The sequence below is a fragment of the Bos indicus genome, chromosome 5, assembly GCF_029378745.1.
Source record: "Bos indicus isolate NIAB-ARS_2022 breed Sahiwal x Tharparkar chromosome 5, NIAB-ARS_B.indTharparkar_mat_pri_1.0, whole genome shotgun sequence".
Lineage (NCBI taxonomy): Eukaryota > Metazoa > Chordata > Mammalia > Artiodactyla > Bovidae > Bos > Bos indicus.
This window is the reverse complement of record NC_091764.1, coordinates 77,356,551-77,380,888: the sequence shown is the minus strand read 5'-3', so window position 1 is coordinate 77,380,888 and position 24,338 is coordinate 77,356,551. Positions and strand designations below refer to the sequence as shown.

General features: G+C 38.5%; 1 protein-coding gene across 8 annotated transcripts in view; it reads left to right on the top strand.

Annotated features, from left to right (window-relative positions):
- Positions 1 to 24,338, top strand: part of FGD4 (FYVE, RhoGEF and PH domain containing 4) — a 229,996-nt gene that overhangs the window by 110,323 nt on the left and 95,335 nt on the right. Inside the window, exon 1 of one of the 8 annotated variants that reach the window (XM_070789820.1) lies at positions 7,099 to 11,783. The exons of 6 other annotated variants lie outside the window; for them this stretch is intronic. In XM_070789820.1, coding sequence (XP_070645921.1) covers positions 11,693 to 11,783 — 91 coding nt within the window. In that variant the 5' untranslated portion in view covers positions 7,099 to 11,692. Of the gene's footprint in view, positions 1 to 7,098; positions 11,784 to 16,126; positions 23,500 to 24,338 lie in introns of those variants that run through there. One more of the 8 variants, XM_070789819.1, reaches the window with a different exon arrangement.

The window sequence follows — 24,338 nt, the reverse complement described above, 5'->3', positions numbered from 1 at the left end:
CTTTACAATGAGAAGACTGCACAGCACAACTAGAGTAGCCCCCAATTGTCTCAACTAGAGAAAAGCCTGCACAGCAATAAAGACCCAGCTGGCCAGAAATAAAGTTATTTTTAAAAAAGAGAGAAGTAGACACCGTACATATTTTGCAGGTTCTTATCTAGTAGATATATTTGAAGAAATAAATACAGCATGTCATTTTCAAGTAAAGGTGGTATTTGAATCAGTGAGAAATTAACTGCAGTCAGCAGAGGAAAAGTGCTCTGTGGACAGAAAGTTTTTTGAATGATTGGAAATGTTTCCATTACTCTTTCATTTTACCACCAAAAATGACATGTATCTTTTCTTTTAAAAGTTAAAAAAATACAACACCCTCTTACACCCAAACTTAAGTACGGTTTTCAGTTTTTTTGGAGCATACTTGATTTACAATGTTGTGTTTTTTTCAGGTATACAGCAAAGTGAATCAGTTACTCATATACATATATCTACTCTGTGTGTGTGTGTGTATCCTTTTCCCATATAGGCCATTCCAGAATATTGAATAGAGTTCCTTATGCTTGCTATACAGTAGGTTCTTAATATCTATATCATATATAGTGAAGTGAAGTGAAGTCGCTCAGTCATGTCCGACTCTTTGCGACCCCACAGACTGTAGCCTACCAAGTTCCTCCATCCATGGGATTTTCCAGGCAAGAATACTGGAGAGGGTTGCCGTTTCCTTCTCCAATCATATATAGTAGTATGTATTAAATTCAAGTCTTTTTAAAAATCTTCTTTAAATTTTTTGTAAGTAGTTTTAAAATATTAGACCAAATTAAAAAAAAATGCAACAGCTTTCAAGACATCTAGGAAGATGGACGTTTACTAGAAGAATTTCAAGGAAATCCTTTGCATAATTGGTAGATAAGATTGAAAAATATATATATCATGATTTAGTAAGTGTAGCCAGTGATATACTTCTTCCCGGTAGAACAGCAAATCTCAGCTCTGGCAATCATTAAAACCATGTACAGAAGTAAATTGACTTAGTTCCACTCTTTCAAATGTCTGTACCATGAAATATTTAAGCAAGATATTTCTAAAAAACAAAGCAGATTGAATCACATTGTTTTTTCTAAAATGGTATTCTATCTTTATTGTTGTTTGGTTGCTAAGTCGTTTCTGACTCTTGTTCGACCTCATGGATTGTAGCCCATCGTACTCCTCTGTCCATGGGATCTTTCTGGGCAAGAATAGTGGAGTGGGTTGCCGTTTCCTTCTCCACGGGATCTTCCTGGCCCAGGGATTGAACTCATATCTCCTGCATTGACAGGTGGATTCTTTACCACTGAGCCACCTGGGAAGCCATTTTATCTTCACCTCATCCTATTTTAAGTTGTTTTTGTTTTATAGTATTCATTTTTGCACTATCATTCTTGTATTTAATGTATATACATTCCTACATGTGTCTGTGCATACATTTATATTTGAGAGTGCAGTGCCCACATTTTATACTGAGAGGATGTGCCATCAAAAAGTTTGGAGACCACTGTTCTGGAAGGTCTCCCCTAACCCTCCTCTGTGCACCAGTAACAGTAACAGGGCCCTGGCCAAACTTGTCAGTCACCATTTTGCTTGTCTGCTTTCTCTTTGACTTCTTAGAAGAGACCATTTAGTGAAGTTTTATTATGTTTGACGCAACATCCACGGGACCCATAATAGTGAATGGGACACTTATGGTCCTTGCTTTCCAGAAGCTTTGGCAGTAGTAGGGGTGACAAATGCTGAGAAGTTATAAATGCTCAAAGGAAATCCAGAAGATAGTGAGATTAGTCATATGTAAAATTCTTAAGGCCACAGGAATTGAAAAGGGTAGTGTGGCTAAAGAAAAATGAGATTCCATAAAAGTGATGGTCAGAACTTTCTAAAAAAGATTCCTAAGTTCTTAGCAATGAACTCTATTGAATCCCATGTAAGGACTCAGTATTTCTTTGTAATTATTAATAAGTGGGTTAAACCATTTTAAAAGGGACCTCAAATTGATGGCTCCAAATTTTCTTTGACTCACACAATGGTTTTTGAGTTTTAAAATTTAAAAATAAAAAATTATTCTCTCATTTGCCATTTAACTAATTCATATTGTTTTAAACCTGTATGCTTACCCATTTGCATTATCTGCATGAATGCTAAATACATTTGTCCCTGTTACCTTATGTAAAAGATAAAAATACTCCATACTCCATTAATAGTAAGTTGTTGACCATTATAAAGTAATTTATCTTGAGTTCTATTAGTCATTAATGTTCAAACTATTGTGTCTAAAAGACTATATTGATATTTTTAGTTCTTAGTATAATACTTAAAATCTGTTTGAGCATTATTTGTAAAGTTCACAATATATAGATTGCTAGAATAATAATTAAAAAATTTCGACAAGTACATTTGTAATTTATCAAGTACCAATTATTAGTTAAGGCCCATATGATGGAAATGGACCTTAAATTTTTTTTTTAATTAAAATAATTCGTTGCCTTTTTATCCTTGGTCATCTTTTCTGCCACCAAGACAATAACTTAGAAAAGTTACTGAAAATCTTACTGAAATTTATACATAAATTTTTTTTTTCCTTTGGAGTTTTCTTTATTCCTATAATACAGAAAGTCCCTTACATACAAACTTTTAACTTGCAAACTTTCAAAGATGCAAACATACGTTTGCCTGTGTGAATCCTCTGCAAGTGGTTGTGCTTTTGTGTACTTTACAGTACTGGATATAGAGTACAGTAGTGAAGTATCTTTATTGGAGGCCCAGGATGTCTGGAAGCAAGCATAAAAGCAATGGTGATGTAGCTGATACTACGGTACTTTTCAAGGTACTGTATGGTAAGATTAAAAATGTTTTCTTTATTTTTATGTATTTGTTTTTTTAATATATTATTTGTGTGAGAACTACTATAAACCTAGTACAGTACAGTAGTATGTAGCCAATTGTGTTAGTTGGGTACCTGAGCTAATTTTGTTGGACTTAATGAACAAAACTTGGACTTAACAATGTGCTCCTGGAATGGAACTCATTCGTATGTAGGGGACTTACTATACACTTCTGAGATTGCATCAGAAATTAAACTGCGTGTTTTAATTGTGCCATATTACCGTGGGATAAAAGGGAAGAAATAATAAGTAGAGTGGATAATTTGCAAAGATAAGGTGCTGGTTATATTTAGGGTTATATTTATTTTTTCTTTACATTGAGTTTGTCCTTTAGGAATGTTTGGGCCAACACAAAAGGCCTAAGCAGCAGCTGTTACCCCAGTAAGTAGTACATTAGAGTCTTCAGGAAAGGAAGACAGTACTTAAATCTTGGTCAAAAAGAGAGTATGCTGTATGGCTCAGGAAACTCAAACAGGGGCTCTGTATCAACCTAGAGGGGTGGGATGGAAAGGGAGATGAGAGGGAGGTTCAAAAGGGAGGGGATAATACCTATGACTGATTCATGTTGAGGTTTGACAGAAAACGACAAAATTCTGTAAAGCAATTATCCTTCAATTAAAAAATAAATTAATTTTAAAAAAAGAGAGAGAGAGAGAAATGAAAGCGCTCTCTTTTTACTCCCAAGTTAGTAGCAAGTAACTGGCTATATTTTATTTACCCTTTATCTGACCTGGCCAGGGCAAAGCTCAAGTTTTATTTTCTTAAAGCCTCAGAGGAGCCTTTTCTGGAAACTGCATGGCTATTTCAAAGTTGGGGGCAGGGGGGAAAAGTTTCTGTGGAAATTTATGAAAAGAAAGCATTTTTCTTAACTTCCTTCTCAAAACCCATGATTGATGGAACGTGGTTTGGAAACATATTTTGAAAACAGTGGCAAGAGATGAGACTAGAAAGGTAAGCAAGGGACAGTGCCTTGAGGCCTTATAAGGAGTTTGGATTTCATTCTCAATGCAGTAAGTAGCCGTTGATGATATCAGCTGACAAGTGAGGAATAGTTCTGCAAGCCACAATGAAATTTGTGAATCTGCTACAGGTTTCCTCAGTTTAGAACCTGAAATAAGATCCTTTCCCTCTCTTTGCTGCATAATGAAATCTTCATCCCTCAAGATAAAGTTTAAGCTTCCCTTCTCCAGTGAAGGAGGTTGTTTAAGAGAGGTTGGTACTGGAATTAGATATTTTAGTGGAGGAGTTGGACCCTTGAGTGAATAGCTTGTCCAAGGTAGACCCTGAAGAAAGGAAAGAATGCAGAGAAACAGTACAGGCAGTAGAGAACATGAACAAATAGATTGAGGAACAGCATATGTGTATATGTAAAATATACACAACATAAAATTGATCATTTTAGCCATTTTTAAGTCTACAGTTCTCTAGTATCAGTACATTCACATTGTTTTACCACCATCACCACTATCCATGTCTAGAATTTCTTTTGTTTTTCCTAACTGAAATTCTGTACCTATTTAATATACCCATTTAATACTTGCAGAAATATTTTGTTCACGATACATGACAACGACAGTGCTAGAACCGTATCAGTGGACATCATCATGGTTGTTGTGTAGTTGCTCAGTCGTGTCTGACTCTTTGCAACCCCATGGACTGCAGCACGCCAGGCTTCCCTGTCCTTCACCATCTTCTGAAGCTTGCTCATACCCATGTCCATTGAGTCAGTGATGCCATCCAGCCATCTCGTACTCTTTCATCCCCTTCTCCTCCTGCCTTCAGGCTTTCTGGCAGATGAAAGAGATGCAGGTAAAGAACACTAAACTGCTAGAGTAAGGGCATTTGTAAAGAGTGACTCCGTCGTGAGATGCGTAAGGCAGAAGGATACGGAGCGACTGAACAGAGAAGAGAATCGGGCACCTGTTATTTGCCCAGCATGATATTAAGTGCTTGGTATATGTTCTTTAATGAAGCATAGCTAAGAATGGGTTCGTTCAGGAGTTTAGAGTAAGAAAGGTAGAAATCTAGCTGGTGGCAATACTGGAATTGTAGAACTTGAAATCTCAGAATTAACTTCTTGATGAAGTGATGTGACTTACAGGAAATATGTAGCTCATCCAGTCTAGAGTTGTGACTTGGTATTCAAGTGGAATCCAAAGAAGTTCTGTAAAAATAATGGCCATAATGAAAGAAGAAACACCATATTTATCAATTAACTTTGTTCCTGCTTTGAATTTAGATAATATCGATGATTTGGGATTAGTACAAAGCAAAATTAGATGAAAAGCATGCCTTTATCTTAAAGAGTGGAGCATGATAGAGGAAATGCTGAAATATTACCAACCTAAAATTGTGTTTACTGCTGAGCTGTGTATGTGAACAGATGAAATGACTGGTGTGATGCAGGAAATCTATAGGTGAGGTCAAACAAACTATAAATTGGGGCATGAGGATCAATTCCATAATTTAGGCTCATAAGGAATGGCTTTCTAATCCAAGATTAAATGTTTTTAACCAGAAGAGCATTGTTAAAGTCATATAACACTTCAGATACAAGGTTTCTTCTCCTAAATTGCATACCTAAAATATACAAACTATTCCTATCCACATGCCGTTAGAGAGAGGTATAGCTTCTCATCATAGTCTTCCAAAGTAGAAGAATATTAATAGAATTGAGCTAAAACCCAGAATGAGCAACAGTTTAACCTACGATTGTATTGTCGTCCATCAGGAAACCCTGGTTTGGGGGACTGTCTAATGATACTGTGTGGTTGGGACTTTAAGTGACTAAATAATTAATATAAAAAATGAATTAAAAGGGGCTTCCTTTGTGGCTCAGCTGGTAAAGAATCCGCCTGCAATGTGGGAGACCTGGGTTCAATCCCTGGGTTGGGAGGATCCCCTGGAGATGGGAAAGACTATCCACTCCAGTATTCTGGCCTGGAGAATCCCATGGACTGTATAGTCCGTGGGGTCGCAGAGAGTCGGACACGACTGAGCAACTTTCACAGACATACATACATATATTAAGAGGCTTCCCTGGTGGCTCAGTGGTAAGGAGTCCATGTGCCAATACAGAGTACATGGATTTGATCCCTGGTCTGGGAAAATCCCACATGCCACAGGACAGCTGAGCCCGTGCACCACAGCTGCTTAGCCAGAGCACTAGAGCCTGTGAGCCACAACTGTGGAGCCCAGGTGCTGCAGCTACTGAAGCTCTTGTGCCTAGAGCCCATGCTCCACAAGAGAGACCACTGCGGTGAGAGGCCGCAACTAGGGAGTGGCCCCTGCTTGCTGCAGCTGAAGGAGGCCTGCGCACAGCAACAAAGACCCAGCAGAGCCAAAGAGTAAATAAATAAATCTTTAAATATATATTAACATTGTTTTAATTTAAAAGAATAGAGATTGAGGGATAATTGGTTTGTTTTGAAGATCTGTATAAAAATAGTTTGGGACAGAATATTCAAGAAACTAGATTTAGAGACTTCCCTGGTGGTCCAGTGGTTAACAGTTAATGCTTCTAATGCAGGGGAGGGGGGCGGTTCAGTCATTAGTTGAGGAAGACCCCACATACTGCATGGCATGGCCACAAAGAAACAAAACATCCCCCACGATTTCCTTAGCATGCATTCAAGAACTTATAGGCTTCACTTCATTAAGATTCAGAGACATACAAAATGGAAATTACACATCATTTGATTGGGCTTTTTAATTATAGTTTTTTTTAAGTCAATGAGGAAATCATTTTAATAACAAATTGATTTTATTAGATGATTATTAGAGTACTAAAGTGTGCAAAATAGATGAAGATTCATATTTCATTCTATGAAAATGGAGATTGTCTCCCAGTTAAATATCATTGGAGAATCAATTTGAGGATTTTACTCCTTAGTTAATAACTGAAAGTAAGAAGTACTTTAATTATTTTTTTCCAACTTCTTGTTCTGTTTGAACAAAGTGAAATACTAACTTTCACTTGGTATAATTGTCCTGTTTTTATACTGCCAAAATATATTTATCAGTAAATAATTTTTTAAGCCAACTTTGCCATTAGTACATGGAAGTTTTCAGTTATATGTTAGATGATATGCTGCTGCTGCTGCTGCTGCATCGCTTCAGTCGTGTCCGACTCTGTGCTACCCCATAGACAGCAGCCCACCAGGCTTCCCGTCCCTGGGATTCTCCAGGCAAGAACACTGGCGTGGGTTGGCATTTCCTTCTCCAATGCATGAAAGTGAAAAGTCAAAGTGAAGTTGCTCAGTCGTTTCTGACTCTAGCGACCCCGTGGACTGCAGCCTACCAGGCTCCTCCGTCCATGGGATTTTCTAGGCAAAAGTACTGGAGTGGGGTGCCATTGCCTTCTCCGAGATGATATGCTAGGTAGCTATAAACCAGATTACTGGGAAAGGAGCTTCCCTGGTGGTCCAATGGTTAAGACTCTGCACTTCCACCGCAGAGGGCATGGGTTTAATCCCTGGTCAGAAAACTAAGATCCTGTGCTGCACAGCTTGGCCAGAAAAAAAAAAGCAAGGTCAGACAACTTCGTTCCCGCCCCTCTCCCCTCTTTTTTAGACATTATAAATTAGTAAATTTTAATTCAAGAAGCACAGGTTACATGGTAAAATTTTTGTTTTAGATCATTTACATTAGAAATGGTAAACTATTGAAAATACTAGCAGCCTTTAATAAAAAGTAAATTAAGTTTAATATAGTGATAAAGCAAGCGGTTATGAAATACCTTGTGACTGGGAGAACTTTCTGACTTCCTTACTCAACAGAATTTGTAAAGAAATAACGACTCTACGAGGAGGAGAAGCCTGATAGCAGGGTGACAGCCCACTAAGTCTTTGTGCGTGCATATTAAGTTGCTTCAAAGTCTTTAATACATATCTAAAGTGAATAACTGAGTTGGTTAGCCTGGAGTTTAGATATTTTTCAAGACTGATGTCAATGACAAATAATCTTATTAATTAACTAAATTAAACATTAACTTGAAAGAACCTTTTAAATATATTGTTATAAACGTCATTGTTCACAAATGGACATTGTGTGGGGAGCTAATTAGGTTACTTTTTAATTTTTCAAGATTTTTTAAAAAATCACAGGAAACAAATACAATGAACCAGTAATTATCTCTACTATTGATGATGAGAAAGGCAATAGATAATATCAAAAATCTTTGGTTTTTTTAATTATTGGATAATTTATATACAGTAAAATTCACCCTCTTTAGGGTACAGTTGTGAGTTTTGACAATGCATACAGTCATATAACCAGCACAACAATGCAGATATGAAACATTCCCATCACCTTTGGCAATTCTGTTGTACCCTTTTGTAATCAAATCAGTTCTTCCACCCTCCTGCAACCTTGGGTCTAGTTTTTGTCCCTGTGTGCTTCAGTACTTTGGCCACCTGATGCGAATAACTGACTCATTTGAAAAGATCCTGATGCTGGGAACGATTGAAGGCGGGTGGAGAAGGGGATGACAGAGGATGAGATGGTTGGATGGCATCACTGACTCAATGGACATGAGTTTGGGTAACATCTGGGAGTTGGTGATGGACAGGGAGGCCTCACGTGCTGCAGTCCATGGAGTCGCAAGGAGTCGGACACAACTGAGTAACTGAAATGAACTGTGCTTGCCTTTTCCAGAATGTCATATGGAATCTTAAATGTGTGGCATTTATTTATTATTTTTGGCTTCAGTGGGTCTTGCTTGCTGCGTGTGGGCTTTCTCTAATATGGGTGAGCAGGGCCTACTCTAAGTTCTGGTGTGTGGGCTTCTCATAGACTCAAGGCACCTGGGCTTCAATAGTTGCAGCACATGGGCTTGGTATTTGTGGCTCTTGGGATCTAGAGCACGGGCTCAGTAGTTGTGACCCATGGGTTTAGTTGCTCTGTGGCTTGTGAAATCTTGTGGACCAGGATTGAACCCATATCTTCTGTATTGGCAAGGGATTCTTACTCACCGTGCCACCAGGGAAGTCCTCTAGTGTTTTAAGTTGGCTTCCTTACTAACACACATGCAAGTATCCTTAGCTCATTTCTTGAGGGTTGTAAAGACAGATTTACCACAGTTTGCTTATTTATTCACTGATTGAAGGTCAATTGTGTATTTTCCAGCTTTTGGTAGTTATGAATAAAGCCTCTGTAAATATTCATGTACACATGTGTTGCCGATTCACAATGATATATGGGAAAAACCATCCCAATATTGTAAAGTAATTATCCTCCAATTAAAAGAAATAAAATTTTCATTTGCATGTTTCTGTTAATGTAAGTATTAGTTTCACTTGGGTAAGTACCTAGGCGTGTCATTGCTGGGTCATATGGAAGTGCTGGTTTAACTTTATAAGAAACGGCCATGGCTGCTCGGAGAAGGCAGTGGCACCCCACAGTACTCTTGCCTAGAAAATTCCATGGACAGAAGGGCCTGGTGGGCTGCAGTCCATGGGGTCGCTAGGAGTCGGACACGACTGAGCGACTTCACTTTATTTTTTCAATTTCATACATTGGAGAGGGAAATGGCAACCCACTCCAGTGTTCTTGCCTGGAGAATCCTAGGGACGGTGGAGCCTGGTGGGCTGCCGTCTATGGGGTCGCACAGAGTCAGACATGACTGAAGCGACTTAGCAGCAGCAGCCATGCTGCTAGTGAGTAGCTTAAATTTAGTCACTAGTTTGTGGTAGATGCCGAATATAATTTCAGATTATCTGTTGTGAACAATAAGAGTCAATGATATTTTGTTTAAAACTGTAATTATCACTTCTAGCTGCAAGTCAATGGCACCCCACCCCAGTACTCTTGCCTGGAAAATCCCATGGACAGAGCAGCCTGGTAGGCTGCCGACCATGGGGTCGCTAAGAGTCGGAAACGACTGAGCGACTTCACTTTCACTTTTCACGTTCATGCATTGGAGAAGGAAATGGCAACCCACTCCAGTGTTCTTGCCTGGAGAATCCCAGGGACGGGGGAGCCTGGTGGGCCGCCGTCTCTGGGGTCGCACAGAGTCGGACACGACTGAAGCGACTTAGCAGCAGCAGCAGCTACAAGTCTTATTGTGGTTTTTACTATATAGATTCAAACATGAATTTTATTATATCTTTATTGTGCAAAAGAGAATTGAATTTCTTAAAGGTTATTATTTTACTAGTGTTACTGGCCAAGATTTTTAATCTGTTAAACCTAGGTTTCTCTTCTGCAGAATGGTAATTATTACTCCATACCTTACCTATACTATTTATTCCTTTTGCAGAAGAGCATTCTCTTTTGTAAAATATTGATAAATTATTACTACCTCACAGTGAGGATTTAATGAAATGCTGCATGGAAGGTGCTTACCAGAGCACCAGGCACAAAGTAAAGGTTAGCTATAAAAAAAGAAAAGGTGTTTGTTTGAAAACCAAACCTAAGATTATAATTTAAATATGGCTATCAAAATTCAGCAAGCACAAAATTGGAGCATTTTATGACAGGGAAACATTCTGCTTTTTGCATTACTGAAATTTGCCAAGGCTAAGTGATCTTTGGTATCAAATATAAAGAGTTTTCCTGACACAGTGAATTTTAAACAGACAGGTGAAGTTTGTGAAGGACATAAAAGGCAATTCTGGTGTCTTCTCTTTGACTCCTTTTCTCCATGTTGTAATTGTCTATTCATCCCTAATATGCAGGTTTCTTTTATTAACAATTAAGTTGATAAGTCTACTTCCCGATGAGCCTTATCTGAGTGTGTAATACATAGTTCCCTCATACCACACCTTGAGTGTTTCCTACCTGCCCTGATATTAAGCAGTTCCTAAGCAGGTGCAATTGAGTCAGAGCTTTAGGCTGCCACTGAGTATCAAGTCTCTGCCCCAGCAGTTCTCCAAATGTGGTTCCTGTAGTGTAGTCCCAGACCAACAGTGTCAGCATCACCTGGGAGCTTGTTAGAAGTGCAGATTCTGGGGTTGAATTCAACTGAGATAGGACCAGGCAGTGTGAGTTTTAAAATTCCATCCAGGTGATCTGGTGTGTGAGAACCACTCCATCTGGACACAGTAAAGGAGGGTTTTGGAAACACTTCTTTCAACTGTGAGAGTGATGTCTATAGCCTGTTACTTCATTGTAATTTTATACATATTTTAATGGACACTTTCTGATTTTTCAGGGCTATGAGAAATTTTGAAAGTACTGGTAAATGATATAAACTTATAAAGATGTATAAAAATAAGTAAACAGTGCTCTGAAATCACATGAAACTTGGTTTCCTTAGGAAATTTACGTGTAGTAGTTATTCACCCTGCACCAAGGTCAGTGAACTATGCTAAAATAGAAAGTCTTCAGTGGCAAAATAGCATTTGAGATCTTTCAAAATGACATTTTAACATCTTAAGCCTGTGAATCCTGAATCTGTAAACCTCTTTGGTCCAGTGCATGGACCCAGTTCAAGTGGAAACAAACTGTTTTCATGTTGGCTTTTTTAGAGCATTACTAATAGTTCAGGAATTAGCCAGTTTATAAACTGTCCTATTCCCAAGTGTATTTCTAGTGCATTTTATGCTCCTATGAGCTTTCATTGTTGTTTACTGTAATAAATAGACATCTCTCCATCCTCATATACTTGGTCTTTTGAAGAACACTGCAGCAACCCTCCTCTGGGGAGGAGTGGCATATTATGCATGAGGTTGTCCGTGAGCAGTGAGGTCTGAGAAGGTCCTGAAGTAAGCAGTGCATCATCAGAGCTCCCGGCTGACCTGTGGCTGCGAGAGGCTTCAGAGCCGGGAGTGAGATTTTATCACATGAACTTTAAAAGAGTAAAGCCAAATATTTTCTTATCAAACCAAAGTAGACTAATTTTCAGTATATATGAAATGATGTCCACTGATGACGGTAAGTAGTTTCATTTTCTAGTGTGTCTTTTCTCTTTTTTTCTTTTTTCTCCCCTCGGTTTATGTGGGTCATTTTACAACAGGATGCTTAAAGGGCATGAAAGTTGCAGAGTTTGGTTTAAGTTAAGAATAAGATTCACATTATTTTTCAACTTTAACATTAAAATATGTGCTCTATTTATGGTTTCTGCTTCTTCCAGGAGGCTGTTTCTGGGTTAGCAAAATACAAGTTTAATAGTTCTCTTTCTCTGACTCATTCTTACTAACATTAGAAATTTGAAAATTTAGTCACTGACGGGAGGATGCAGAGAAAGAAAATCAGAGTTTTCTCTTTTTTTCTTTCATTTCTGGTGTGAACAAAGCTAAGAAATATTTGCTACTAAACATTTTCAAGTACTACTGCACAGAATACTGTTCTGTTCAAGCAAACAAATCATCCACCATCCCAGTCTTCTTGTTTTAGCAGAGTTCAGAAGAGTGAATATTACCTGCTTTTCAATATGAGATAGCAAATAGAGACAGGCATGGAAGTATTTTTGTTGTTGTTAGTGGTATTCAGCCATCGTTTTTCTCCTCCAATATTCTGGAGTGTATTAATGAAAAATTGATTCTTTCAAAGAGGAATGAAACTCTATGTGGTAGAAATGTAATCATGTGACAGGAAATTTCTGCTAAAAATATTTTTTAAAACTGAGATGGGTTTAATTCTGTGATGCTATTTTCCCACTGTCTGCATGGATCTATTAACCTTCCTGAGGAATGTCTACACTGCTGTCTACACTGTTAAATAAAATGAACTGAACCTTAGAACAGGTAGTCTTCATAGTTTATCAGGATTCTTTTCCTTGCGGTGTCACTCTTTCCTTCTTTAGGCCTTGGGGGGGTGGAGGGGCAGGGGGGAGGGAGTTGCACCGAGTATGGAAGTCCAAGGGTGGGGCTGGTCACAGTTCTGCAGCCAGGAAGCTGAGGCTCCCTCCTGCAGCTGCACAGTCTTGGCTGGCTCTTTTCCCAGGTTCTAGTAGTTGCTAGAGATTGAGTAACCCACTTCATGTCTGCCTTGGCTCCCTCCATTATCTAGGAAGAAGCCTCAGTTCCTTTGCAGAGGTTCTACTCTTCTTGCATAAAGTTTAAAGTTTTTGTGATCTCCACATGGTTTACCATCACACTCTAAACATGAATTTTTTTTTTTTTTTTAAAGCAGCAAAAGGGAAGTATTTCCTTTCTTGGTTAGTGAATTCTTTCTTTCTCTGACACAACATCTGTTTCTTCTCATTACACCTTCAAATAGTTAAGGATCATTGGAGAGAAGTGCTACTCGAATTTTCTGCTCTAATGGACAACTCCCTATAGTGAGGGGCCACTATAAGTGTGAGTTTTAGAAGTTCCTTTTATGGTTTTTAAACTGAAAAGACAATAATGTAGTGCTTCCTGCCCACACCACTGGTTATTTTATTGCTATTAAGTTGTTCAAGAAAAAATTTGAGTATGTGCATTTAGTGTACATATTATTTGTAAAAGTTTTATCTTTTTTTAATGACTTGAAGAAACTTTCCTTTTTAAAAACTTTTGCTTGTAGACAAACACATGAAAACTGAAGAGAAAAATGGAACATGAAGAATGATTCAATGGGAAGTATTTGTCAGTCTTTGCAGGAATGATAATATGGTTTTCATTCAAATGATATGTAAATTAAATTATAATTCAAGATTAAGATTTAAACCTGTACCCCAGTGTTCATCACAACACTGTTTACAATAGCCAGGACATGGAAGCAACCTAGGTGTAAACTGACAGATGAATGGATAAAGAAGTTTGGAATATTAGTCAGCCATTAAAAGGAACTGATGAGGTGGATGAACTTAGAGTGTATTATACAGAGTGAAGTCAGAAAGTTCTAATGAGGTGGATGAACCTAAGAGCCTGTTATACAGAGTGAAGTCTATTAAAAGAAAGAGAAAGACAAATATCATATATTAGTGCATATGTATGGAATCTAGAAAGATGGTACTGAAGAACTCATGTGTAGGGGAGTAGTAGAGATGCAGACAGAGAGAAAGAGTTGTGGACAGGGTGGGACAAATTGAGAGAGTAGCATTGGAACATATACATTACCATATGTAAAATTAGATAGCCAGTGGAAGCTTCCTGTAATATACAGAGAGCTCAAATCTGGTGCTCTGTGACAACCCAGAAGGGTTGGATGGGGTAGAAGGTGGGAGGGAGGTTCAAGAGGGAGAGAATATACATATACCTATGCTGTTATATTCATGTTAATATATGGCAGAAACAAACACAATCCTCCAATTAAAAATAAATAAGTTAAAAAAATAAAAAGGGAGATAGGAGTCAAAGTCTGAGGGTCTTGATAAGGGTCAGATTTGGGGTGTAGGTTGGGGGATATAGAACTGGGACTTCCGGCAGTGGCAGCGCTATGTGGGGACCAAAACACTTTGTGAAAAACCACTTAATGTTGTGACAGGCTTTTTTGTTTTGTAAGGGTAAAGCTACAATTCTGAGGTGGCGGTAGTAGGGAAATGGTTTGAGGGGAGTGGGAAGGGAGCTGGCTCAGAAACATAGCCAAGATCTAACATTAGGGAGAAAAAGCGTTTACTAAATAACACAACGGAGAAGGCGATGGCACCCCACTCCAGTACTCTTGCCTGGAAAATCCCATGGATGGAGGAGCCTGATGGGCGCAGTCCATGGGGTCGGGAAGAGTCGGACACGACTGAGCGACTTCACTTTCACTTTTCACTTTCATGCATTGGAGAAGGAAATGGCAACCCACTCCAATGTTCTTGCCTGGAGAATCCCAGGGACGGGGGAGCCTGGTGGGCTGCCATCTATGGGGTCACACAGAATCGGACACGACTGAAGCGACTTAGCAGTAGCAAATAACACAAATTGTTGTCTTCTCTCTATGTCTCACTAACTGATATTTCTACCATTTGATGGACTGTCTCTCACTTTCAAACTACTTCCTCTATGTTAACAAATTTTAATTAAGAAAAAGCAGCAAAAAAAAAAAAGAAAAGAAAAAGCAGCACTTTGGGGCAGTAAGTACTGAGAAAGCATGAGCTTTCCTTGTTCCTCCCTCTATTCCCCCAAATATGCTATTAAGGTGAAGTCTACAAGCTTGACAGCCTGCCAGGGCTAAGCAGAAAGAGGGCTTAATCAGTAAGCTAGAAGAAGCCAGCTAATATTTTACCTTGTGTCCTCCTCATCCTTTTTTTGCTTTTTAATTGTAATTTCTCTTTGTTATTTCCTAGTCTTCAGCAGAAACTGGGAGAATTAGAGGAGGTGGCTGTATCCATGTTTTTTAGAAAATTAATATGGGGACAGCAAAAGACCTTTCGAGAAGTAGTTTACAATGTTAAGAAGCAATTAACAAAGCATAATAGACATTCTGTGTGTGTAGGTGTTGCTTGTCATATGTCAAGCAGTATACTTCCCATTTCTTTAATCCCCATAGCAGCACTATATGAGACTGGCATTGTGATTATATCTATTTTATAAACAAGGAAAGTGGTGCTTAGGCAGGTTGAGAAATTTGTTCAAGATCACATGGCTAACATGTGATGGAACCAGGAGGCAAATCAGAATTTCATGCTACAGCTCATCCTCTTAGCTCCTGTGCTACTGGGCCAGGAGTTTGAGGCGACAAGCAACAACCAGGGAGGGTTTGAGGAAGTTTCCCCAGGAGGACTCCAAAACGTAGGGAGAAAGGGAACTTTTTGCTTTTATGCAGAATGAGAACTTATGTGTTAAAGAGGAGTGTTGGGCTCTTCAAGAGCTAGGAACCTGGACACATTTGACTTTAAGACAGACATCAGAAAAATACCTTTAATTTTCTTATGGAACCTATGAAAGTGAAAGTGTTGGTTGCTCAGTCATGTCTGACTCTTTGTGACCTCATGGATGTTGCCTTGCCAGGCTCTTCTGTTCATGGAATTCTCCAGGCAGCAATGCTGGAGTGGGCGGTCATGCCCTTCTCCAAGGGATCCTGCCAACCCAGGGATCAACCTGGATCTCCTGCATTGCAGATGGATTCTTTATCATCTAAGCCACCAGGCAAGCCCCATGGAACCTATATTCACCTTTTATTCAACATAAATTTGTGAGGAGAGTTTCGGGGGAGAGGGAGAATGTTTTGAGTTTGATGCTTACTGCTAATAGAGCAAATGGACTTAACTAATGTAAAACATTTTTATCAAATATACAATTTTCTGATGTATTTAGTTGTAGCAGATATTTCTCATATTCTGGGTATTATAATCCCAGAATATGAAATTATAATTATATTTCTATATGTAATTATGTTACTCTATATATAGACTATATATAGACTATATATAATTATATGCAGAATATTAATATACAGAATATATAATTATATTATAATTCCAACATCTCCTGGAGTAATATTAATATAACCAGCTTGGAAAAGACTAGGATTAAAAATAAACTCTCTACCCCACTTAGAACTCCCTAAAATCCAGTCTACAGATAGGCTGGCGTAGATCTAGTGAGGTACAGTTGTCCCTAGGTATCTGCAGGGGACTTCCTGCAAATACCAAAATCCAGGGATACGCAAGTCCCTTATATCAAATGGCATAGTACAATCAGCACCCAGGACGCACAGCTTCTGTGTTCTAGGATACAGACAGCTGGACTGTACTTTCACTCTGTTTCTCAGTTTATCTGAGTATCTCTCTCTTCTTGAGGGAGATTTTCATTTCTTCCATTTTCAGCTGCATAAAACTGAGTATTATCTCTACTTGAGGTGAGATTTCATTTGTTTTGCTTTTAGCTGTTTCAGAAAAGACTGTGTTAATTCAAGCACTGAAATAAAGGACTGTGTTAGTTATTCCAACTATCAAATTCAACCAGGTTCAAGTCACTGTGATCTGAAATTGGTGGTAATTTCAATTGGTGGGGTCGTTTTTAAGAAAGAGATTTAAAGTCTTTTTTTATGAAGAGTGTATAACAAGTGTGCAGAAAGTTCGGAAAGTTGAGAGACAAAATCATCTATTGTTTCACCATCCCCAAAGTTCAGTTCGGTTCAATCGCTCAGTCGTGTCTGATTCTTTGTGACCCCAGTCGCCTGCAGCACGACAGGCATCCCTGTCTATCACCATATCCTGGAGCTTGCTCAAACTCATGTCCATCGAGTCAGTGATGCCATCCAACCATCTCATCCTCTGTCATCCCCTTCTCCTCCTGCCTTCAGTCTTTCCCAGCATCAGGGTCTTTTGTAGTAAGTCAGCTCTTTGCATCGGGTGGCCAAAGTATTGGAGCTTCAGCTTTACCATCAGTCCTTCCAATGAATATTCAGGACTGATTTCCTTTAGAATTGACTGGTTTGATCTCCTTGCAATCCAAAGGACTCTCAAGAGTCTTCTCCAATACCGCAGTTGAAAAACATCAATTCTTCCGCGCTTAACTTTCTTTATAGTCCAACTCTCACATCCACACATGACTACTGGAAAAACCATAGCTTTGACTAGACGGACCTTTGTTGGCAAAGTAATGTCTCTGCTTTTTAATATGCTGTCTAAGTTGGTCATAGTGTTTCTTCCAAGGAGCAAGTGTCTTTTAATTTCATGGCTGCAGTCACCATCTGCAGTGATTCTGGAGCCCAAGAAAATAAAGTCTGTCACTGTTTCCATTGTTTTCCCATCTATTTTCCATCAAGTGATGGGACCAGAGGCCATGATCTTTGTTTTTTTAATGTTGAGTTTGAAGCCAGCTTTTTCACTCTCCTATTTCACTTTCATCACAAGGTTCTTTAGTTCCTCTTTGCTTTCTGCCATAAGGGTGGTGTTATCTGCATATCTGAGGTCATTGATGTTTCTCCTGGCAGTCTTGATTCCAGCTTTAGTTTCATCCAGCCTGGCATTTCACATTGATGTACTCTGCATATAAGTTAAATGAGCAGTGTGACAATATACAGCCTTGCTGTACTCCTTTCCCAATTTGGAACCAGTCTGTTGTTCCATGTCCAGTTCTAACTGTTGCTTCTTAACCTGCATACAGATTTCTCAGGAGGCAGATAAGGTGGTCTGGTATTCCCATCTCTTTAAGAATTTTCCATAGTTTGTTATGATCCACACAGTCAAAGGCTTTGGAGTAGTCAATACAAAAATCCCCAGAGTACTTGCATAGTAATAGGTATTCAGTGTGCTAGGCCTATTGGTAAGCAGTGGGGGTACATAAGAAAGCACAACAAGTGATGATCTGTGCTCTCTTGGAGCAAATGGACCACCAAACATACAAACAAAAAAATACAAGATGGGAAAATAGGACTGTGTGCATAATGGGCTGTGGGAGCACACGATTTGGGGTGCTCTCAAATTGTAGAATTAAGAAGTCAACTTCATGGAATGGGGAAATATGAGGGAAGGCATATTTAAAGGATTCCAGGCAGAAGGAGGGCTTCCGTTTTGGCTCAGCTGGTAAAGAATCCGCCTGCAATGTGGGAGACCTGGGTTCGATCCCTGGGTTGGGAAGACCCCCTGGACAAAGGAAAGGCGAAATGTGCAAAGTTTCCAGAAGAGAAACCACAAGGTCTCTCATGTTATGTGACACATAAGCAGTTTGGTATGGCCTCATTTTAGACTGTGGGGAGGAAAGCTGACTGAAGAAGGTACAGATGGTGAAGTTTCCAATATCATGTCCTGTTTCTGCTTAATGTAAAGATCACTTAATATAAAGTGGGGACAAATGGAATGACAGTATTGCGTGTTTACATGGATTCAAATATGTATAATTGTAACATAATAAAGATAAAAATTTGTTTAAAATTAAGAAAAGAAAGATTTAAACCTGAACAATTTTCCTTAGACACTGGAATACCATTCATTCATAAAATAAAAAGGATTTTTCCTAGATGCTTACCGCTCTATTAGTCTTCTTTACTCTGTACTATTTCTTATATATAAAATCAAAGCTAATTAAAAAAATTATTTTTAAAATTTTACTTTGACTGTGCTGGGTCTTTGTTGCTCCACGGGCTTTTCTCTGGTTGTGGAGAGCAGGGGCTACGCTTTAGTTGCAGCGTGCAGGTTTCTCGTGGTGGCTTCTCTTGCTGTGGAGCAAGGGCTCTACGGTGTGCAGGCCTTAGTAGTTGCAGCACCTGGGCTGTAAGAGCACAGGCTCAGTAGTTGTGGTGGGCTTAGTTGCTCTGCAGCATGTGGGGTCCTCCTGGATCAGGGGTGGAATCCGTGTCTTCTGCATTACCACTGAGCCAGCAGGGAAGTCCAGGAAGCTAATTAAAAAAAAAAAAAAAACACATTTATTTTTAGTTTGCTGTACTGAGTCTTACTTGTGACATGTGGGATCTAGTTCCCTGATCAGGGATTGAACCTGGACCCCCTGCATGGGGCGCAGAGAGTCTTCGCTACTGGACCACTAGGGAAGCCCACAAATTTTTATTGGTCTGAAATATATTTTTGAAGGTCTTCACTCTGATTTAAATACATTTTCTAACTTATTCCTTCCCACAGTCCCTGTTAAGCCCTGTTCAGATCAGACCCTTCTAAGGATTTTTCCTCTGCTAATTGACCCAAGATCTGTAGTTTTTAAGTCATATCTTGAAGCAGGCCACAGAAAAGTGCCTCTGAGAAGAAAAATAATGTTAGTCATGGAAGCTGGTCATTCTGCATGGTGGTTTTTATAACTTAGCCTGGGGAAAAACTCTCTTTCTTCTCATAAAAAAACCCCTAAACCTTTGTAGCCCAGTTATCTCCATATCATTATGTAGTAACCATTACTTCTTATGCTCAAGCCTAAAACTAGTCTTCTTGAATCTTTTTTTCCCTCTCCCTAGTCTGTCAATCCAGTCTGTCAATCAGTCTTGCTTTGAAAGATATCAAACTTTCCCTTAGATTATTAACCTCTTGAACTCTGTTCTCCGCCCAGCAGCCTGAGTACTCCTTTAAAAACAGAAAGCACTCCATCACTCTTCTTGAAACTAAGACATTCAGAGAATAGTTTGCATGAAGAAAATTGTGGCAAGATGAAGAGAAACTATTTAAGGTATTTTGCTAAGTTCCAAGGGTGTACTCCCTTCCCTTTTTTGTTTTTCTTTTTTTCCCCTCCTCTGTTTAAGACATTTAGCTCTTTGAAATTCTCCCCTTAGGAAAATGATAGGAAAAGAAAGGAGATAGAATAAAATGTAGCAGTTTAGAAATGTTTCCTCTTCAACAGTTCTTGTAAAACTTGATTTGAAAGGGTCGAAAACCAGTAAAAGCAGTGATTGTGCATGACAGGTGTCATGGTATAGGTTAAAAAAAAATGTGTGTGTGGAGAATAGAAAAGGAGGGGCAACTGACTGTTCTTTTGACTCAGGGAAATTTCCTCAAAAATGGTGACATTGAAACTAGATTAATGTGTTTAAAGATAGACTATTGAGCTAAGGGAACCGATATGCAAAATCATACAGACATGAAAAGAGGTATAGTGTGTTACAGGAATGGAGAAGATCAGAATGTGGATAGAACATTAGGGGTGCATGACTGTGAGTAGGCAGATATGAAGCCTTTACAGGCTTATGTCTGATGATTAAGGGTCCTGTTTGGAAACAACGGAGAGTTTTTCCTATAGATCTTTCAGTACTATTGTAGAATTTTAAACAAGAGCGTAATAAGATTGGTTTCACCACTGAGTGAATAAACTTTTTCTTTGTAGTTAGACATAACTAAATATGACTTATGTAATACAGTTTTAAAATTCAGAATTAGAGAAATGGTTATATTTGATAAATTGGATTATTTTTCTTCCTAACTTCCTTCCTCTATCAACCAAAAAATACATACAAGGAATAAAAGATAAGCTAGATCAGTATTTGCTTTTTAAGTTTTGCATGACTTGGAACAATCCCCCACAGTGTTAGAAGCTAAACACAATGCTGTTGTGCTCCTGGTCTAGAATTGTAGCCTGGGGAAAAATATGAGGCCTGCTGGTCTGATTACACAGCCAGGAATAAGGAAAGCAAATATTGACATAAGCTGTTAAGCATTAAAATTTTAGTCAAATGATGTTTATGTTAATATTTGTCTTAAAAGAGTATCAAGATAAAAAGAGTTGGAATAGATCACAGATTGTCACCATGCCCTTTTTGGAAAACCACCTACCTTGTCAGATTTTTTAAAAAACTGTCAGTAATCGAAGTCTGCATCTACCTGTGATCTGTGCCTGAGCAATAAAGCACTAGAGCAGTAAAAATTTCTGAACTTAGTTTTCAGAGACCATTAGGCTGGAATGTTTTGGGTGCTGGAAACCAGGTTTAGAGAAATCAAGTTCAGAAAAATAAACCAGAAAAGCAGATACAAAATGAATGAAAATCAAACTAGGTCAGGAAAGATTTGCTTATGAAAAGGATGTATCTTCCCCTTTGTGTAGAGAAATAGTACTCCAGTCTTGGTTGCTGTAATTGACATTGTGAAAAACAATTCTGTTTGGTTTTAGCAATATCCTTGTCAAACCTTATGAAACATTTTGGCCAGTTTGATTTTCGTCTTCTCTCTGGACCTGCAGATAAATTTATTGTGAATAAATGGAAAATAGTTTGGCAGTGGGTAAAAAGGAAGAGGAAAAGCCAAGATTCTGGTTAATTTATAAACCAGACATCTTGAATAAATGAGCTGGCTATAGCTCTTAGGAGAAAAACCATCTTTTGCCCTTCAGGTTCATTTCTTACATCTGTTTTTATTTCTTCAGAGTTTATGAAGTCAAAAAAATTTTTTAATTTTGTTATTTTCAGAAGTCTCTTCTTCCATAGCAAAGTTTGCCATACTCTCCATCAGCCAGAAATAATCTCCTTCTGGATTTTCAAGTTAGCTTTTCATGTAAACCCAGCGGGTGTCTTTTTTTTTTTTTTTTCAGTACTGGGTTCTAAAATGAGATAATCTTTATCAACCAGATGTTGAAGAGGGCCTCATGCTCAACACATAAGTTTTGGCTATGACTTACACAGGAGTCAATTGATGCTGCAAGCCTAAACCAGTTTTATTAAAATTTTAGTCTTCATGGAATCCACGTTTTGTGATATAAATTTAGCTCAACAGCTTAAAATCATGAAATATATTTCATACAGCTTCCACTGAATATACTAATTTGATCCAAGCCTGTTACCAGGACACCAGGAATGGTGGTTCTCAACCTTGACGGCACATTGGAATCACCTTGGAAGCTTTAAAACACACTTATACCTGGGTTCCAACCCCTAGAGTTTGTGATTTCATTGGCTTGGGATTCAGCCAAGGTATTATAGTTTTCTTTTCTAAAGCTCCACAGGTGATTCATGGTTGAGCAGCACTGACCAAAAAGCATGACCTGTTGGCTTATTAATTCACATGCAGTAGATTCCTGGGGAAGATAGTTTTTGTGAAAAATAGGAAGGCAACTGCAACTGAATTACAAGGATGCTGGGCATGTGGGATTTAGACCAATAACAAACCAAAGATTATACCTTGTAACATTGTTAATTTACCAAATACATCCCAGGGTCATCTGTAACCCCAAATGTGCTAGATCAATTGTGCCACCAGTGAGTTTCCTGAAACCTAGAGGTTTTTCCTTGCCTGGGATCACATTGCTAGCTGGGAATGGAACCAAGATTAATTCTGGAAAGTGATAGTACGAATGTATTATAACATAGTGCTATAATAATAGTGTCATAATATCATAACAATAGTGTTATAATAATAGTGTTATCATATAATATCATAACATTTATAGTACTAATTTGTGGTTTGTTGCCTTGATTATTTAGGTCAAGTTCTGCAAACCTTTTCTGTAAAGGGCCAGATAATAAATATTTTGGGCTGTGCAGGCCATATGGTTTCTGTTATAGATACTTAACTCTGTCAACCTAGCAAAAAGCATCATAGACAGTATACACAAGAAGGAGTGTGGCTGTATTCCAATAAAACTTTATTAACTCTTAACTTTTACTTCCAACCCACAGTTTTAATCAGTCTTCAGGTAGGGAAAAATGTTGGCCTGTATTCCATTTATGAAGAAGAAATACACTTTAGGCCTTTGAAGTCTGTAGCAAGTTGTGATTGCTGGATTTAGTAGAATTTTTGAATGGAATAGAGACCTGATTCCCTGAGGTCATTTATTATTATCTTAATTTCTTAGAGTAGATACCAAGACTTTATTTAAAAACTCAAAATATTTCTTAAACTTGGTCTTGTGACAAATAGGGGGTCATTAATGATTTAAAGGGTATGTTTAGTTTCTCAGATCAATATTTCACTTCATTTGGATTTAAGATCACTGTAGTGCTTGTATGTCGTTAATGGAATGTTTGGCTAAGCAGATTGAATACTAATGAGTCCTCATAGCCCCGGAAATACTGGAAATACAGCTCCAAATCATGAGCTTATTTCCAGTGCAAAATACAAACAAGCCTGACAGCAGGGCCATGAGTTGTAGAGGAAAGAACACTGACCTCGGAATCAAAAACCTTTTTGTGACTCTTGTATTTATCACTGTTTACTAACCTTACTTTCTTCAACCATAATATGCAGATAACTGTCCTACATACGTTTTATGGATGCTGAAGGTGAAGACTGCTGTTACTTTTCACATGATATGACATATGTGGAAGTGCCTTATTGCCTTACTTTCTTCAACCATAATATGCAGATATCTGTCCTACATACATTTTATGGATGCTGAAGGTGAAGACTGCTGTTACTTTTCACATGGTATGACATATGTGGAAGCGCCTTATTGGAGAGGCCTGGGTCAGGTTTAGCAGAAGCGACAGCTGTGTAGCTGAAAGCTAAGCAAGACTAGACTAGCATGGAGTGAGCCTAAGGGACTCTACCTATTGGTTTCCAGAGGGAATATCTAAGAGTCTACTAAAGAGACTTATCCTAGAGCAAAGATAACGGAAATCAAAAGACTGAAGAACAAGTAAGGAGGTGGTTCAAAGCTGGGAAAAGGGAAGTCTGGGAGTCTGTCTATGTTCAGTGACTCCAACTAAGATTCTCACTCTTGCATTTTTCTTAATCTAGTATGTTTTTTTTTTTTTTTTTTTTAATTTTTAATGTCTTGGGTATTTGGAAGCTCCTGGCTGCACAGTATTCGTTGAAATAGAGGCACAGAGTCAGGGCTAATAGCTATACTATAACAGATGTAATCACTTTGTTACTTGCTGAGTGAAAACCAAAAGATAATCAGCTAGAGTCCCTGCCCAGAAGGTACTTACGAACTATATGTAGATATGACATCTATCACCAGCCTAGTCACTTAACACCACCTCAGTTGACTCATCTTTGTCATGGACACTAAAATGCCTTGTTGTTGTTTAGTTGCTAAGTTGTATCCAGCTCTTTTGCCAGTCCATGGACTGTAGCCCTCCAGGCTCCTCTGTCCATGGGATTTCCCAGGCAAAAATACTGGAATGGCTTGCCATTTCCTTCTTCAGGGTATCTTCCCTACCCAGGGATTGAACTGTTTACTAAATAGTGCGCATTTGTCTGCTGGGCTGTGGGATTTTGTAGGTGAGAGGAAGAGAGATGGAGAGAATGGAAAGGAAGTA